The 19,036-nt window shown below is 39.8% G+C and overlaps 2 protein-coding genes across 4 annotated transcripts in view; both read right to left on the reverse strand.

The window, feature by feature from the left end:
* Positions 1 to 19,036, reverse strand: part of LOC307039101 (zinc finger MYM-type protein 1-like) — a 48,944-nt gene that overhangs the window by 19,735 nt on the left and 10,173 nt on the right. Inside the window, exon 2 of one of the 2 annotated variants that reach the window (XR_013808137.1) lies at positions 17,670 to 18,988. The exons of the other annotated variant lie outside the window; for it this stretch is intronic. The gene's annotated coding sequence lies outside the window, so the exon portion shown is untranslated. Of the gene's footprint in view, positions 1 to 17,669; positions 18,989 to 19,036 lie in introns of those variants that run through there. 2 annotated transcript variants of the gene reach the window in all.
* LOC307039717 (uncharacterized protein) lies at positions 967 to 13,800 on the reverse strand. Of its 2 annotated transcripts, XM_079682056.1 has the most exons (8): positions 11,651 to 13,800; positions 11,048 to 11,468; positions 8,408 to 8,573; positions 5,198 to 5,467; positions 3,267 to 3,329; positions 2,670 to 2,737; positions 2,496 to 2,538; positions 967 to 2,111 (listed from the first exon to the last, which is right to left on the reverse strand). In XM_079682056.1, the coding sequence occupies exons 2-8, from the start codon at positions 11,258 to 11,260 to the stop codon at positions 2,050 to 2,052; spliced, it is 885 nt and encodes a 294-aa protein (XP_079538182.1). In that variant the 5' UTR covers positions 11,261 to 11,468; positions 11,651 to 13,800; the 3' UTR covers positions 967 to 2,049. The 2 variants fall into 2 exon arrangements, with proteins under 2 accessions (XP_079538182.1, XP_079538181.1); XM_079682055.1 differs by having other exon boundaries at positions 11,048 to 13,800.

Genomic DNA, 19,036 nt, shown 5'->3' on the forward strand with positions numbered 1-19,036 from the left:
GCAACTGGGTGAGGCCACACAGTATAGCGCAGGATTATGCATTTGTTTACATGCCCACCGGAACCCCGAGGGATTAACAACAGATCAACGCACAATCAACCCATACAGCACATCTCTTTCTCCACATTAAGTGTTGGACATTAGAATTGACTATTCTTGTCTGTCACATAAGTGGCGCAACTGAAGCGGTATTGCGCTTATGGGAAATTATTTTGACCGAAGAGATTTAGATTTGCCGGCTAACGGGAACTCTTCTCCACATTAAGTGTTAGACATTAGAATTGACTATTCTTGTCTGTCACATAAGTGGCGCAACTGAAGCGGTATTGCGCTAAAGGGAAATTATTTTGACCGAAGAGATTTAGATTTGCCGGCTAACGGGAACTCTGACGTCGCCGTTTTGTGTGCTTTGCGGATGCGCTCGGCTCCTCTCGACTGCTGCTCGGGTCTGCTCGGTCAGCTTCCGGATGAGGAGGCATTCGTTCCACCAACTTACAGTAGATAACATTACAAACATTTTTAACAGGGGCCATAATAGTGTAAATAATGTTTGTTTTGGCAGTTACAACTGAATGTAATGTTTTCTACTTTTTTACATCTGGGAAGGCATTTGCCTTCATCAGATGGAAAGTGTCTTGACCAACAACTTAAGTATTTCTTATAGCTATGCAGGACATGCAAGAGAGCAAACACAAACAAGAACAAACAAACAAGTTAAATGAAGAATAACATTGAAATTGTACAATATAATATTGTCGTGGTTCATCTTATAATTCAGTCTAGAGAATGCACCAGACAGCATCTAAGGCCTGCAAAAATCTAAATGTTCTAGGGGGAGGCCCTCCAAACCCTTCGTGTGTCATTTCGTCCGTGCACATCTTTCAGGGCAATCTCTATTGGGCTCAGGGCCATCTGTAAATTAGCTTAGATGGCCCATAGGGCCATCTCCCAAAATCCTTAATATCATGCACTGATGGTTGCATTAAAACCCTCCTATTGTATTCGTTTCCCCCCCTTACTTTGGTGTTTGCGGTCAAATTTGACCGGTCCTGTTTTAACTGCTATAAGATTAACACAAAAACCATGAATCATCACCAAATTTCATTAATTTCATCAACATTGTATGTTGAGTTGGCACCTCAGCTCAAAACATACAAAAACACAGAAGAATAGAAAGTTAACCCATTGAAATGATATGAGAGCAGTGCTACAAACTATAATTCCCATTAGATACGCGCCCAACAATCGTTACGAAGTACACAGAGCTGACATATTTGTAGTTCTTCCGGCGTGTGTGCGTGGACTCGTTCGACTTGTCTTGCGTTGACGGCCGTATAGGCTCCATTCCCTTTCAGAAATCCGTCAATCGGGCACGATCCGAAACCAAACCCTGTGTTTAAAAAAATATAAAATACAAATTTGCACTTTTGCCTCCTTAGCAACGGCAGTATCGTTTGGGTGGCGATCTGAGTTCGGGTACCGTATCTGTGACGTGACAACGTGGTGATGAGATGTGGATAACTTTCCAGATAAAGACCATCCTGATACTCGAGTTGTGGTTTTCAATAAGTGAAAAAGAAAATTCAAAGTTATCACTACCATTTTAATATCTCAAGCATTTGTCCCCAAAAGCTTTCAAATGTAGTAGCAAAACCAGTGATCCAGATCAGGATCATTTTAATTAGGCCTATAATTAAATGATATAATAATACATTTTATTTTTAGAGCGCTTTTCTGAAACCCAAGACGCTTTATATGCAAGCCTACCTCCAAAGCGTTATACTTCGGAAGTTAACCAAATTAGATAAGGCAGTGGATGGCAAAGTACCAGATTTCACACATGAATATGCTTAAAATAGGTTATGGTGTTCCTATCCCTGACAATGAATTCATGTAGTATTTCAACTGTAATTTCCTAAAAAGTCAAATGCATTTTGGTGGAGGTTTTCATCTTATTTCTAATAGAAACATATTAAATATGACTCAAATGGAGCATATAAACAAGAGAACTAACGTGCAAAAACAAAACTGGTGTTCAAATAACAGATTTTATTTGTATGCATTATCCCGGAGAATTCTTCGGCTGCCAGGAATGAGCGCACTCCTTGCCACTGAAAACAGAATGGAATAATGTTAGTTACAGTTACTGGTTTCGTCTTTCCGAAAAGCATAAACCATGTGTGAAGCAAACATCTTATAACTCAATTTATATATGTAAATGTTTCATTTACCATTTAGAAAAAGTGAACATAGAAATGAAAACAAATGTTCTAACAAACAATAAAAACAAACTAAAACACATACATTAACAACAATGAAGTTAAACAATCATTTGTTCCTACACTACTTCAGCTGCTTCAGAATTACAGCAGTGAAATATATAAGAGGACTGGTGGTAGATTTGGATGTTTTGCATTTGTTAAATATCATGTGTTTGTTCTCCAACATGGGACTACATCAGATGACATGAAGCCAAGTAACTGGAAGATATATACCATACTGGACAGGGCTCCCACTCACCAACATTTCTGCTTTTCCCTATCAAGAGAAGAAAACAAATCTCTAATTTCGGAAAGACCAAACGCATATTAGCTATTTAGCAAACAATTGTGTTGGAAGTTTGTAAATCATAAAGCACACCCTATGCATTACTTTTATTCCCGTCTAACCTTTCTCATTCTTTCTTTTATTACACTCCTGATGGGGAAAGTTTCTAGGCGAGTGTGGTAGGAGCAATCTGTGAACATCAAAGCAGGTTCCACATACAGTATTAGTCATATTAGAAATAAAATAAATACAACAATGAACACTTAAGTAGCAACCAGACTTGCACGATGAAAAGTGACCACACTGTTATCACTGGTCAAAAGTTACTGTATACATCATTGAAATGGAACCAAGCTGCTCTCAGTCCTAACATGGGATGCTTGTTTGAATGACCATACCACTGCTGAGCCTGAGATGACCAAAGAAAATACTGCACTGCTGCTTCCTTTACTGCCTAGCATTCTCATCATCACCTTATCAACTATGACTGTATGTATTTTAGTCTAATTAGACAATTAAAGCCCTTTGGATTTTTGGATAATGTATCAGTTATAGTTATTAGTCACAATATAGCATTGTTAACTCACTGAAGAAGCATCAATCACTGCGTTTACATGCACTTTGCTAAAGTACATGTCGATAGATTTATTAGAATACCAATCAATTCGACTCATGCAAATGTTTATAATCAGTCAAAATACTTAATACTGTTAATATACCTGACTTTTTCTTTTTGCGTCTAGGACCAAGTACTGTGTCCCTCACGGACCCTGTCCTGACAGCTGTGGGTTGAAGAAGAAATATTACTATATACATACAGTACACCAAGTTGAGCTTAAACTCAAGTTTCAAAATACATCCCACAAATGCAGCATCACATGATGCAATAGGTGTTAGGTACAGATATTTTTTTGTTATTGCGATTTAATTGAGGTTGATCTATGAAGTCTAGGTGTTTTGTTGTCTTGCCTATATAATTGACTCCATACTTTATGTGTAAGGAATAGTTTGATAAATATTAACATGTTGTGCTGTAACGTTAAATGAATTTAACTTTGATTCAAAAACCTACGTTTATTCCCCGTATGTTCATTATGGGACAGTGTCGTATCTGAATGCAGTTCTTGAGTATAAAGTTTAAATATGCTGCATGACGTTGTTGCATGAATTGCTTCGAAGTTTACCCCTATGGTCAGGGATTGCTTTAGGTAGACCACAATATTAATGATATCAACCTCTCGTACAATATATGGACATGACCCAAATCATTTTGATGTAATCGACCTACTGCCCAATGCTACAATTTAAGACCCTTTCTGTGTGTAAACCAAATCACATAGGAGTTTTATTTTGTGATTTATCAAATGTAAAGTAAGCCTGCTGTTGCTTTGCATTTTTGTGTGAAACAGGTATAACCATATAATAATAATAATAATAATAATAATACATAATATTTATATAGCGCCTTTCACGAAACCCAAGGTCGCTTCACAAGTCGGGCAGGGGGGGGGGGGGAGTAGGGGAAAAGAGGCAGACAGGTCAGGGAGGGGGGGGCAAGCAAGTAGCGGAAAAAAATAAATAAAATAAAATAAACCTATCAAACTAACTATATAGTGGGGAAAGCCTTGGTGAAAAGGTGCGTTTTGAGGGCTTTTTTGAAAGCTATATAGTAACCACATGTCTGTTCAGGAATGAAAGACTGTATTTTTCTAAACGTTTAATATTTATTTATATCCGAGTACCTAAGGATATACACATACCCAAGTATTGTTAGGATTATGTTTTAAACAGGACCCAGGCGCAGGCAATGACTGAAGATGTTTAAATGGTTTATTGTTTCGGAGACTCAGGCAGGTTTGGTGATTATGGAGGTCCGGAGTGGAGGTAGGCAGTGAGAGGCTGGACTGATTACCAGGCAGGCAGGTAGGATGCAGGAAGAAGCAGGCAGGTTGGCTGGAAGCTCTGGTGGATGATGGCCGAGGGATTGCACTGGAAACACAAGAGAAACTAGTTACAAAGAGTACGGATTTACACGCAGACAGGATAACTGAATGGGCAGCCAGGAGGATGTAATACCACTGGTGTAGAAAACAATCTGGTGGTGAGTTGCTGGGAGACTGGAGTAGATAAGCTGTGTCCTGATTAGATTATGAGGGACAGCTGAGTCGGACGGCCAGGTGAGAGCAATCAGGCTGCTGCCTGCAAGGGACACCACACCCTCTCCACACACACACACACACACACACACACACACACACACACACACACACACACACACAGGGGAACAAACAGGGACACAGTTTGGACTGTGACAAGTATCCCATTTTCCTTTCATATTTATGAAGTTGTAGGTGAAAAAATTGTTATTTAGATTAAGCTATTGTTATTATTATTTACCTATTGGAACAATCATTATTCCCAAAAATGCAAGAAGTGCAATTAGGTGTTTTGAGATATTGTAGAAGCATGACTTGTCAACAAGTTACCTACAATAATTTTTTAGGAAAATATCGGAAAACACTCTTGACTTTTATAAATATAAAAGCTGCAAATCTTAGAGAACAAATGTCACTGTGTGTGCTGTGTGCTCTGCATGTGTGACCATTAAAGAGGGTTTCATCCCTCAGATTCTATCTATCTATTTTATTACCTGGCCCCTCCGTGGTGGTAGCCTGTCTCACATCATCCCGCTGGGGCTGCTCCTCCTGCCCCACCTCTATGATGGTGCACTGCTTCACGAGGGTTGTCTTCAGCACCTCCACCTGCACGGTGCTTGTCTCTGGCACCTGGCTCTCTGTGGTCCCTGCCTCCTGCCAGTTGTTTTCTGGTTCAGATGGGTCACAGGGTGTGAGGTTCAGCGTGACTGTCTCTTCCTCAGGATCTTCCGCAACCCCCTGGCCAGTGGAGTCCTGTGTCCAACCTGTGCAAGTTAAACAAATGTTGGTCTTGACTTGCTTAAGACAAAGAGGTTAACTCATATATCTAGAAATAAGAAATACAGCGTGCTTAAGGTATGTTTCCAGACAGGGTCAAAAATATACTCGTCATGTCATAGGACTGTGTGCAGTCAAAGTTAATAGCAGAGAAATAGTGGTATTTATCCAGTCAACCATTTATGGTTTTGTTTTTGCAATATTATTCTTTAGATTTGTGTCTACATTCCATGTGATGTGACATGTCAATTTGTCGGTAGACAACATATAGACGTGTGCATGTATGTTCCCTTACATTATTTACATCCACACATTTTGTTCAGAATTTATGAGACTGACGCAAATGTGTTTTGCATAAGTGCAATCAAATAAGTAGCAAGTCGCTTTGGATAAAAACATAAATGTAATTTAAAGGGACCTCTGGATGCACCGGATAACTGCTTTTTTTTTACAACCCGAGAAACATGAGCTTAATACAGAACTGCCAAACTGAATATGTGGTCAACTGGGATCGTCTTCATGTATTGTGCTCTTACCATTAACCTCAAAATATTTCTCCCTTTTGGGCGTTGATAAAGGAAACCGTTTAGGAACGGTTTGCTAAAAGGAAATTGCTTAAGAGATGGCTCAAGCCTAAACATACATTTCAGTCATCAAACCTAACTACCTTGACATTAACAACTTTACAACTTTCAATTTGTATACAATGAATGCGCAAGTGGTAGCACAATACCCCAAAATGTTTTTTCAAATTCACGTAAACTTGCCTAACTATTTCCTGATAAATAACAGTTAAATGTCCACAAGTCCCCTCTGCAGAGTAAGCCATGTCTCATTAGGCTACATACTAAGTGTTTAAAAATGTATTTATTGTATGTAGTTTGCTAAAATAATAAACAGTCAAACGTTGTCCATAACCCTAAATATTAATTACTTTCAACTTTTGTAATACTTTGCAGCTAAAAATAGTGACAGTTAACAGGTAGAAAGGATGTGTGTTAGTTGTCTCACAGAAATATAGTTTGCCAAACCCAAATAAATGGCTCGAATGACTGCTTTCTGGCTGTATCAAAGGATAAATACTGGATCAAGTTGTTGTCCCACAAGATTTGGATGGATTGAAAACAGTCGCTGTAAGTTGTTGTTAACTTAACTGACTTTAATAAATGAGTTGATCCAAACTCATTCCATATAACTGTGTTGGTTATAAGGAAATGTTAAGCTCTCCATTGATACAAACATTTTGTGGACACAATACTGTGCACTGTGAAGATATACAGGACTGTCTCAGAAAATTAGAATATTGTGATAAAGTTCTTTATTTTCTGTAATGCAATTTAAAAAAAAAGAAATAAAAAAAAAAAAAAAAAAAAAAAGTCATACATTCTGGATTCATTACAAATCAACTGAAATATTGCAAGCCTTTTATTATTTTAATATTGCTGATTATGGCATACAGCTTAAGAAAACTCAAAAATCCTATCTCAAAAAATTAGAATAGTTCCTCAGACCAAGTAAAAAAAAAAGATTTATAACAGCAAAACACAATCAAACATTTGAAAATGTCCATTAATGCACTCAGTACTTGGTTGGGAATCCTTTTGCACGGATTACTGCATCAATGCGGCGTGGCATGGAGGCAATCAGCCTGTGGCATTGCTGAGGTGTTATGGATGCCCAGGATGCTTCAATAGCGGCCTTTAGCTCATTAGCATTGTTGGGTCTGGTGTCTTTCAGCTTCTTCTTCACAATACCCCACATATTCTCTATGGGGTTCAGGTCAGGGGAATTTGCAGGCCAATCGAGGACAGTAATGCCATGGTCAGTACACCAGTTACTGGTGGTTTTGGCACTGTGGGCAGGTGCCAGATCATGCTGGAAAATGAATTCCTCATCTCCATAGAGCTTTTCAGCAGACGGAAGCATGTAGTGCTCTAAAATCTCTTGGTACACAGCTGCATTTACTTTGGGCTTGATGAAACACAGTGGACCAACACCAGCAGCTGACATGGCTCCCCAAACCATCGCTGACTGTGGGAACTTCACACTGGATTTCAAGCAACTTGGATTTTGCTCCTCTCCAGCCTTTCTCCAGACTCTGGCGCCTTGACTTCCAAATGAAATACAAAACTTGCTTTCGTCTGAAAAGAGGACTTTGGACCACTGTGCAACTGTCCAGTGCTTCTTTTCCTTAGCCCAAGTCAGACGCCTCTTCCGTTGTCTTGAGTTCAGAAGTGGCTTGACCATGGGAATACGGCTATTGTAGCCCATTTCCCGGACACGTCTGTGAACAGTGACTTTTGATACCTGGACTCCAGCTTCAGTCCACTGTCTTTGAAGCTCCCCCAAATTCTGGAAGCGACTCTTCTTCACAATGCTGTTAAGGCTGCGGTCATCTCTCTTGGTTGTGCAGCGTTTCCTGCCACATTTCCCCCTTCCAACAGACTTTTTGTGGATGTGCTTTGAAACTGCACTCTGTGAACAGCTTGCTCTTTGAGAAATTTCTTTTTGTGTCTTACCCTCCTGATGGAGGGTGTCAATGACGGTCCTCTGGACAGCAGTCAGATCAGCAGTCTTCCCCATACTTGTGATTTAGTTTACTGAACCAAGCTGAGTGTTTTTCAAGGCTCAGGAAACCCTTGCAGGTGTTTCGAGTTAATTAGACGATTCAAGTGATTCGTTGAACACCCTACTAGTATACTTTTTCATGATATTCTAATATTTAGAGATAGGATATTTGAGTTTTCTTAAGCTGTATGCCATAATCAGCAATATTAAAATAATAAAAGGCTTGCAATATTTCAGTTGATTTGTAATGAATCCAGAATGTATGACATTTTTGTTTTTTTAATTGCATTACAGAAAATAAAGAACTTTATCACAATATTCTAATTTTCTGAGACAGTCCTGTAGTGCAAGCATCTCACCTTCACAAAGGTACTCATAAAAAGTGCCTATCTTGTCAAGGTAATCCTGGGCATAGGCGGTCAGTGTGCAGCGAGGGGTTAGGATTTCACATTTGACGTCCTTCTTCCTGGTCTCCTTGCCAAGAAGCAGCACTGGTTTAAAGCCAATGGCATGGAGTTTCTCAAGCTATAATGACAAAATAATATATTTACTGTTTAAAGAAATGGAAAGGAAACATCAACAATAACTATATAACTACAACTATAACATTACTGATGACAGCATCTAGTTGTATGTCATTCATAAACCTAGATGCTGAGTTAAGCTTTTGCAGAATCATGTATTTACCAGGAAGGGTTACACAGTAGAAGCAGAAAATATTTTATAGACAAACACAAAATACAAATAAATCAGTATCCTGAGTCCCAGTTCAAACCCTGATAATCTTAAAATTAAAGTACAATAAGATACAAATGTGTGACCACTCAACAATTAACACTTAACACTTACAATGACTATTGCATTATTAAAAATGTAACACAATCCAAGCATAGCTTGACACTGTTGAAATTGAAATTGCGTGCTACGATGTAAAACGTTCCCGTATGTTGTGGCTGCAGTCGTAAGAGTAATATAGAGTGGTAACATACAATTATGTAGTCTTATTAAAGGTGGGGTAGGTAAGTTTGAGAAACCGGCTCGAGATACACATTTTGTTATATTCCATGGAATGCTCTTAACATCCCGATAGCAATTAATATCTTAAGTGCTTTGACAAAAAATCCATAAAAAAATGTCATCTGTGGAAGCCGTAATACTGTAAAAAGCACGACCAATCATCTGAGCCGGCCCGGCTAAAGTAACTGGATCGCCTACCTGCCTGTCAGCCTTCCATCTGTGCACAAACTTATCTCGTGCCCTCATTGGTCATGTGCGCGTTCGTGTGTGTTGGAGGAGGGGCTCTATAAGGAAGTGGCAGATTTTCTCCGGTTGCGTATTTTCAAATTTTAGCGATCTCGAGCCGGTTTGTCAAACTTACATACCCTACCTTTAAGGTCTAAAAGTGCAGTGTTTCCCCTACCATTGTCTTGGCGGGGCGCTGCGCCCTGCCAACGGAGCCCCGCGCCCTGCCTGAAATTCAAGGTGTTTTTATTTTGTTTTTTATTTAAAAAAAAAAAATATATATAGCACCAAATTTCTACTGAAGTCATCTATCTACGGTCACTTTTCCCATTGAACATGTGCTCTTTTATTAAATAAACTAAACGCCATGTTATTTATCCAATGTGTTCATGTTTCAGTGTACACTGCTTTGCGTATTCACATTCTCCCTCCGCTCTGTTTCTGAAGGGCGGGGCTCACACACACACACACACACACACACACACACACACACACACACACACACGAATGCACACACTCGCGCTCACAATCAGAGACAAGAGCGGAGGAAAGGAAGAGAACAACAAAGTGTAAAAAAGTCAAACAAATCTGCTTTATTGGCACGAGCTCTGCTGTCTGCCCGTTTGTGTCCCCCCCAAGTTTCAAATTCGTTTATTATTCTTTTTTAACCGCAAGCCGTTATCGTCACGGGAGAAGGACACACACAGCCTGCCCAGGTGGACGCGCGCGAACGCATTCTAAAAATAGCTCACAGATGGAGCAGGTAACCCGGTTTTGAACTACAGTATTGAGATGTGAGTTGGTTTATTCAGTAAATTAACTCAGGATAATTGGATGTTCTGTCTACACCTGTTGATGTGAGGCTAATGCAGGACTTGCTAGCTTGATGCTACCGGCATTTAGCGGCAGTGACTCAACAAATTGCCACTTAAAATGTATCGTCAGCAATGTATGACAAGTAGACTGCTTGTTTAATGTTACACTAACACCAATAGCTCAATATGATCATAACACGATTGCTTTCATATCAGAGATCAGACGAGGTGGAGCTGCCTCCAGCAATAGAGGATGAGGCAGAGAGAAGCAGCAGCAGCACAGGGTTGCAGCAGGTATGTTATATGCTGTAGTCAGGTGATTTAAATGTATCAATGAAAGGAAGAAGTGTAGACAACATGATAAGAAGGGAATACAGTTTAAATTAAAGTAATACAGTATAGTGTAACACTGTACTGTATTACTTTTTAATGTCCAAATACATTTGTTACTGTACGATATCGATAACAATAATTCACAGCTCCTCTCTGCTCCAGAGGATAACAAAAATGTGGGCGCCCCGACATTTGTTTTCGAGCAGCACCCTGCCAAGGCAGTAAACCTAGGGGAAACACTGAAGTGTGTACATAAGCAAGAATGGAACACAACATGGAAGTGAAGGAAGTGCTCTGTTTATTTAAATGTGTAGTTAAATTAAAATAGTGTCCCTTGGCTGTGAAAGTTAAGATAAGAGTAGTTTTAAAATTGAAAGAAAAGAGAATATTAAATAATACCTTTGCAATAATATCTATATTTGAAGTTGATATCAAAGTGTATATTGGTTAATAAGATACAAACATCATTAAAAAATAAAAGTATATAAAAACAACATTCAACTTGATCCTGGCCCAATATATTGGCAAACAGTCAGGGTCGTCTGTGTCGGTTCTTTGGTGTCAGCTTGGTGTGTCCGGGCCTTAACATACAGTAAAAAGTGTACATACCAAGACAATGGCTTCATCCTTGATGGAAGCAATGTTGTGGTTCTTCTTCCGCCCTGACACCCAACCCCCTCGCTTCTCATCAAACCTCTTGAGCTTCTTCTCAAGGCGCGGCTTTTTTGGCTGCTCCTTAAGGCAATGTCCACAGATCTTCTGTGCACAAAATAAAATGTTCTGACAGAAGGGACATGTCTTTTTTGTAGACCCACCTGGCATGATTAACACGGGATTACAAACAAACAGACAGACTGACAAACACAGGAAAGTAGAGAAGTACACAGCATAGATAGAAGGGTGAATAAAGAAATAGATGATAGATATAAGAGAGCTAGATAGGGAGATAGGTTGAGTTTGGCTCTTAAAAGTGCCGTTGGTTTTATGATGGTGTAGATCATTGTATGGGTTTGTGGTGTGGGTACAGGAGCTGCAGGAGAGAACAGAAAAAGTGAATTATGTAGTGAAACTAACTTTTTAAAATGCAAATTGTGACGGTTTAACTACTTTAGACAGACTGAGTTCATTTACGTGTTAAGTAAAGGCTTAAAAAAAAGCCCTGATTATTAAATCTAAGCAAAACATGTATCAGACTTTAGTGACCCAACTTACTTTGTCAGAGGATGGATCGCAATGCTGGTGGCAGCGTCTTTGGCCAATAGGTGGTGCTCTGAATGATGTAATTTCCTGTACCGATTATACAATAAAATATTAATACATTTCCTATATTTTGACACGATAACTCTTTAATAACCAAAGTAGCCTACGGACAAAAACAAAGAAGTATATATTGCCTTATAAAATGCAGAAAAGCTTAAATATCTAACATAATAATAATAAATAAAAAATAATGATATCTTAAACCAAAATAAATCAAATGGAAAATTAACGGACAACAACAATTTAACATAAATAAAACAAGGATTAAAACAAGGATAAGTTTGACTCAATGTTGTGTAAAGTACCCGTTATGGTTAAAACAACTTTTTTAATTTTTTAATGTTTTGAAAATAATACAGCTTCCCGAGACACGAAGAGGAGACACAAACAATTCTTCCACTTGAAATGCGTTTAAACTGTGTCAGAGAGATGTTTAATCGGTTCATTTTAATTGGTTAATAATTGGTGTTTAATACTGACAACTTCTAATTGTTGGGGGGGGGCGACGTTCGATCCAGTTTCGATTCCGTAACCTTGGCGCACTGCCACTCCAACATCCAATCCCGACTTGAAGTTTAATCACGGGGACTGTAGTCCTAAACGATAGCTGGGGATTATGGGTAGTGTAGTGTCTTCGGCCATCCTAAACTCGATGATGCTCGAAATGTCCCTTATAGGCCTACGTCTGTTTCCGATTATCTTTATTTTCAAATTCAGTTCCTGAAGGACGGCAAAAAAGCCAGAGATTATAGAATTAAACAAATAAATAAAAACAAGGATAATTGTGTGTTATTGTTGACTAAATAACAGTGTGTTATTTTGAAAAGAATAACAAATTAGAAGGAAAAATGAGCCCCATTTATTTTCCTCACAGACAGCAACAAAAGTCCGAAATGATACGATTTTAAATAAAAGCAATAATCGTGGCTTGATATTGAGTAAGAACATGTTTTTATGAACCACACAGCTCCCGGTCTTCCTATAACACCTAATGCCGTGAGACTACCAACAGAAATACATTGCTTTTAAAATCGTGCTGTGCAACACGAAAAAAAAGTGGAAAGACTACCAATAGAAATACATTGCTTTTAAAATCGTGCTGTGCAACACGAAAAAAAGGGGAAAATCGAGTTGGTGAACACGAATCAATAGATTAAAAATCGTGTTGGTGAACACGAAATGCCGTGAGACTGGGTTGAAATCTCATGACATTTGTGCCTATGATTAAGTCGTCTCGTTGGCCAGGCACCACAAGGACAGGTACGATACAGCTCTCCCCATACAGTTTCATTTCCACTTCGTACATACACTTGGGTTTGCTAAGTGTCCCTCCACAGCCTATTAGCACAATCTCTTGAGTCAAAGGAATGTATTCTGAGAGCTCACTCAACATCTTCTGCACTGCCTGCTCGATGAGAGTACAAGCCATGGAACCAGAGTAAAGCATCCCCTGCACCTGAAATGTGTTGTTAATGCTAACAGGGGTGTAAAACAACTAATCAAAAGGGCCCACTCTCTGTGTATTTTGCACTATTACCTTAGCATCAGCTGGTGCTGCTGCGCATGCTTTTATATAATGAGTTTCAATATCACCACTGTTGAGGGTTTCTTCTCTGTTTCCCACACATTCCCTCACTAAAAGCGGGCCAGTTAGTTTAAAGGTTGAGAATTCTGTGGCGGGAAAGCCGGAGAACCTCGGCCAGCCTGACGGTTAGGACAGTTCTTCTTGATGTGGTTTGGCTCGAAGCATGCTAAGCAGAGGCGTTTCTGCCTGAAGTGTGCAAGGGTGGAATGATCTAGAGCAGTGGTTCTCAAACTTTTTTCAATAATGTACCCCCTTTGAAAAAAAAAAGCAGCCAAGTACCCCCTGAGCAGCGCAAAAACAATTTGTTAGGGACAAAATGCCTATATAAAGAGGTACAACGCTGCACCATCAGTGTCTGATTTATTGAAACAACAACCTTGTAACTGAGAAACACTTAAATGCTACATTTCAAATGTTTGAAACCCATCTCTGAATTCATGGCAAACCAATTTCAACATCATGCAATAACACTAAGACGACATTAGTTGCATTGAACTGATCTTTTTAATAAGTTGTACTTACAATTTAGTGAGAAATACGGGCTTGTGCTTCACTGAGGTCCTTTGTCATTCTGACATGAGGCAACTGCAGTTATTACACTTCGCGTTTTGAAATATGTGTAACTCTATTAACATAAAACCCACACTGCTCAAACTTTGTTACTTTTCCTAAAATTGGTATATTTATTTATTTTTGGGGCGTGGGGAATGAAGAGAAAAAAATATGAGGATTTTATGAGCATGGGATTTTGACCCCTCATATAAACCGGATATGGTTTCTATATAGTCTATGATATAAACATAGGCCTAGATGCATAATGCATGAGCTATACTTTGCGGCCACACGCCGTTGCTAAGCAACACTTATTGTTTAGGTAATTTGATAAGCAGGCAGTCATATCATTAACTATAACTAGCTAGATCTGATAGATTTGGACATAAACGCGAGTGAAGTATAACCGGACGCGAGAGAGAGATCAGAGATCAGATCAGCTGCTGCTGACAGAGAACACGCAGCTCTGCATGATCAGCTCCCCCGCTGTGACGGACCGTTGAGCAGAGCAAAATACACAAGAGTTAGACCTAACACACTTAGCTAGTTTATCTACTCTGGAACTAGCTTAACTAGCTGTAAATATGTTTATTCTATACTGTCGGGTCACTTATTACAGGTTCAGCGAGCTGCACGAGACTGACGGGCTGTCAGGAGAGGGAGAGGAAAAGAGAGCACCCCATTTACTTTTTCCATTTTATTATCCAGAATTACTGTAAACTTTTGAATGAAGTAGTTAATCTACTAAGTAGTTTGTTTAAATGCATTAATTATGGTTTTTTTTTCATTAACATAAAATAAATCTCACGTACCCCATGCAGTACTCCAACGTACCCCTAGGGGTCCGCGTACCCCCATTTGAGAACCACTGATCTAGAGATTGGCAGACCCTGCAGGCTTTCTGTTGAAATGGATCAGAGGGGAGTGGTTTGTGTGTAACCTGGTTGTTCTGTGACAATGCTCTGTCAAATAAACTGACTAACATTTTCAAACAGTCATCATTACAAGAGGGCTTGGATGCTGTACTGTTCTCACCTTGCATAGATGACTCCCGTGGGTGACATACTGTCTCTGGAACGTCAGGTGCGGAAACCTGGACATGAACTGTCACTGGTTTAACTCAATTTGATTTGGAAAGCACCTGCTCTTTCATTTCAGTTTGGTAGCGATCAATATGCTCTTGGATTTCACTAGCTGTCCACTTATCTGGTGCCTTAAACTTGAAAACAGCAGCAAGGGTGGGATCTGGGCAGTATTTGACAAACATCATTGCTACTTCTTGACAAGAATCCTCCATCTTCCGCCCTAGCCTCTTCAAGCCCTCCTCTGCTGCATCAACTGCCTTGTTTAGCCGAAGCCAGTACTCTACGGGGGACTCTCCTGCCGCCGGAACTGTACTGTAGAAATCAGCCATGGGCATACATGAATAGGTCACATCACTAAAGTGTTGTCAGAGGATGTCATAGATCAATTGTGGGTTATCTTAAGGCTTCATGGATGGGCAGCTCCTCAGAGTTATCCTCACTATGTCTTTAGCCTTGCCCATTAACTTAGACATTATCTCAATGTGCTGTTGACTCAGAGGTGTGGCTCGTTTCCTGAAATACACTCCCATTAACTCTTCCCACTCACAGACTGTGTTCTTGTCAGATCCATCTCCTCTGAAGACTGGAGGCTCTCTCACATCTGACTGCAACACTAACTTTGCACCAGTCAAGTTGAGGTAAGTGTGGTCACTGGGTAACTGGCCAACACTGCTCAACACCCCTTTCTTCACATTCCCCCCCTTAACTGATCTCTTATAGTCCGTTCTACCTGCTGAGCAATGTGTGTTATCAGGTTATTTAAAGCTGCATCATTTGTATCTGGAAGGCTTGAATGTGAATCCTCCTCCCTCATGCTACATGACCTGGTATGCAAGTAGAACAAAAAGCTGGTGAATCTACATTAGCTTTACCTCTGACTGGGATAAAAGGGTACCCGCTGATGGGTTTCCCTCTTCCAAAACCGAAACTAAGACCATCAGTTAGAACATTGTCCTCATCCATTTTACCAGTAACATATGTCAATTTTAACTCTGTATACCAAACTTCAAAATTCAGTATACAATAAAATACAGAAATGACAAATGTACTCTCTAAACAATGAATGTAAAATGATTACAGAGAGAAAAAAGAAAAAGAAAATGTAATTCCTTTTCTTCAATACATGAAAGTAAGTGTAAGGCGTGTAGCAACCTCTGGTGACGAAGCTGGTGTTGATCCACAGCCTCAGGAACGACGGTAGAACAGTCTGAAGCACTGTGAATCCGGGTCACGGCACCACTGTAACCGGTCACCACATGTGATCTCTGCGTTGTGTTGTGTTGTGTGAATGCAAACAACTTCTTTCTTTCCAACCAGGATTTATTCTTTCTCCTCAGTGGGGCCTGAAGCTAACTCAAGAAAGTATATAGAGTTCTAAATAATACAATTCAGGGGTAGACATTAAGGGTAAAAGGCCACTGGCCCTCCGGGCCGGTGGAATTGTATTATCACTGGCCCCACCATTGTAACCACTGGCCCGGAGCATTCGTCCAAAAAAAATCGACTTATAATGAAAAAGATTAACACATTTGTTGCAATAGTAATTTATGCACTAACTACATTACTACTTGTACTACAACATTTGAATCATCAGTTCTTCCTCATTTTCCTCAATTGTTCATATTTGGTTTATTAAAATAATGATATATTGACATTGTTAAAAAATGTCTGCTATTATTATTATTTGTATAATGCGCTTTCTGCCTTCCTGTCATTAGGAGTTAGAAATGTAATGGCTATGTAATAGATTAGATTAGAACCTTCATTATCCTAAACTGCTGGGACATTTCCCTATAGCCAATACCTTTATATTTTCTACTCTTCACTTACTTGTCAGCATAGGTCGGCATTGATGTACAGAGCCGACAGAAGACCTTGTTTACATTGGCATCATATTGAGAGTTGCAGTGACGCGTCATAAAACCAGGGAGTAAGCTGCTGGTTCCCTCCAACCACAGAGCCGACAGAAGACCTTGTTTACATTGGCATCATACTGAGAGGTGCAGTGACGCGTCATAAAACCAGGGAGTAAGCTGCTGGTTCCCTCCAAGCGGCAAACTCTGGGGAAGAGCCGGGACGCCAATGCGGAAGTGCCTCAAACTGCAGTTCATCTAGTGGCCAGTAGGAGCAGTCTGCAGAAGGGAGCCATTTCCATAGACCCCAATGTTAAAATGCCCAACTTTAGAGCAGAATTAAACATGTTTACATCGTGGTTCAAAAAACCATATTCTCTGTATAGTTAGATCCCCCCTTCATGAATATGGATTGGGGGGGTGAATTTTTTCTCAAGTCTATGGTTCCCTCGACAAAAAGCAATGGGATTTCTCCACAGGGTTTTGGAAAATAGCTGGAAATAAGCCTGTGGAAAACAAACCTGTTTGATAAATGCACGTTTTGTTCAGCCGGATAATCTCCACATTTTGTTACCCTACTTTTATAATTTTCAAATTATAAATCTAATCGATAGATCATAAAAGGGTTTTAGGACGCGTTACAGTGTGGCTAAAACCTTCTCTCCCTCTTCTTCTCATACTCCCTGTCACTCTCCTTTAACTCCTCTGGTGACTTTCTTTTATTTGAAGATTGTTTTTTGCCCGGCACTTGGCCGGTTACCGCTGTTATTCAAAACCTTTAGGCGAATGGTTAGGTGGCGCGATAGTCTGTAGTGAAGAAGGAGCGCGCTCCCGCTCACGGGAGCCTGCTCGCGCTGCGCTCCGCAGCAAACAGCTGTTTGCTTTTCACCCAACAACGACAACCGCCTCACGAAACGCTATGTTGTAGCATTAATAAACGAAACAATTTAACTAAATTGCTTGTCAAAATACCAATACCACAGGACCATTTTTTTTTTTTAAAGCAATATTTTTAGTGGCCCGAGCGGGCAAGTGGAAAGTACGTTATGCTGGCCCGGGGTGTCTAAATAGTGCTTCCGGGCCAGCGGGCCATTTACAATGTCGAGCTCTGCAATTAACAGATATACATTTATCCATGGTGGCAAACCGGTTTTTCTTTGTAAATTAACATATTCAAATATAACCATTAATTTACACTTACATAACAAACAATACAATTTACAGTTACAAAACAGAAAGATAATACCCACATACCTGTGCAAAACAGAATATAATAATTAAAGCAGGAAATGGCTTCATCAGCTTTCTAACTTCACACAGTGGAAGAAAACACCCACATGTTAGGTTAGCATATAGCTAAACTTTAGAAAGTTGCCAAACATTGTTTGAAGCGCTGCACATTATATAAACTACAGTCACTGTCGTGGTAAGCGTAAAGTAATACAGATGGTTTAGAGCAGGGGTCCCCAAACTTTTTTCTCTGGGGGCCACATTATCGTTCCTGACTGTGATGAGGGGCCGGGATCGATCATGTGGGCTGTATACTAGGCCACTGCCTGTTATAGCCATAATTTCTAGCACAAAATAGTTCATCATTACAAGTGATTTGCAAAAGAAGTGAGTACTTCACATGTTTTTCAATTTGAAATACCACAGGTATTCCTTTTATTTTCTAATAACAACCATGTCAAAATAGCAAGGAAAGGTTAGAAAAACATGGTGATTGACAGTTTATGAGTGATACAATATAAATGGTAGGCCTATATTACAGTGAGATGAGAAATCATCAAGACAAGAAACTTGGTGAACAATATATCAACTAACCAACTCTTATTTGTATATTCAGGTGAGATTTTTTTTGTTCAAGGTGAAAATGCAATGAGCACCCAAACACTTTTACAGCACAATTATCATCCCTTTGAAATAGGAGATTGAGATGAGGGGCAGTGCATAAAGAGGAGAAAGAGAGGAGAGAGAGAGAGGGAGAGAGAGAGACAACGATGGAGAGGCAGATGCTGAGAGAAGAGATTGGGAGGAGAGACTGAGCAGTAAACCCTCGGCAGGTTAAACTAGAAGAGAGTAACAGAATGGGAAGTCAGCAATATGTGCAGTAGGTGAACTGAATTGGTACTTGTAGCCAGGGTGGAAGGAAGGATGGATGGGCAGTGATCTTTGAGGTCAGCAGTTGCAGTCCCCTCTCTTGCTGCCTGGAAACCTGGCATAAAGGGATGACATTGGACACATTCAGTAAATTACATAAATA

This window comes from Notothenia rossii, assembly GCF_949606895.1.
Source record: "Notothenia rossii genome assembly, chromosome: 5".
Lineage (NCBI taxonomy): Eukaryota > Metazoa > Chordata > Actinopteri > Perciformes > Nototheniidae > Notothenia > Notothenia rossii.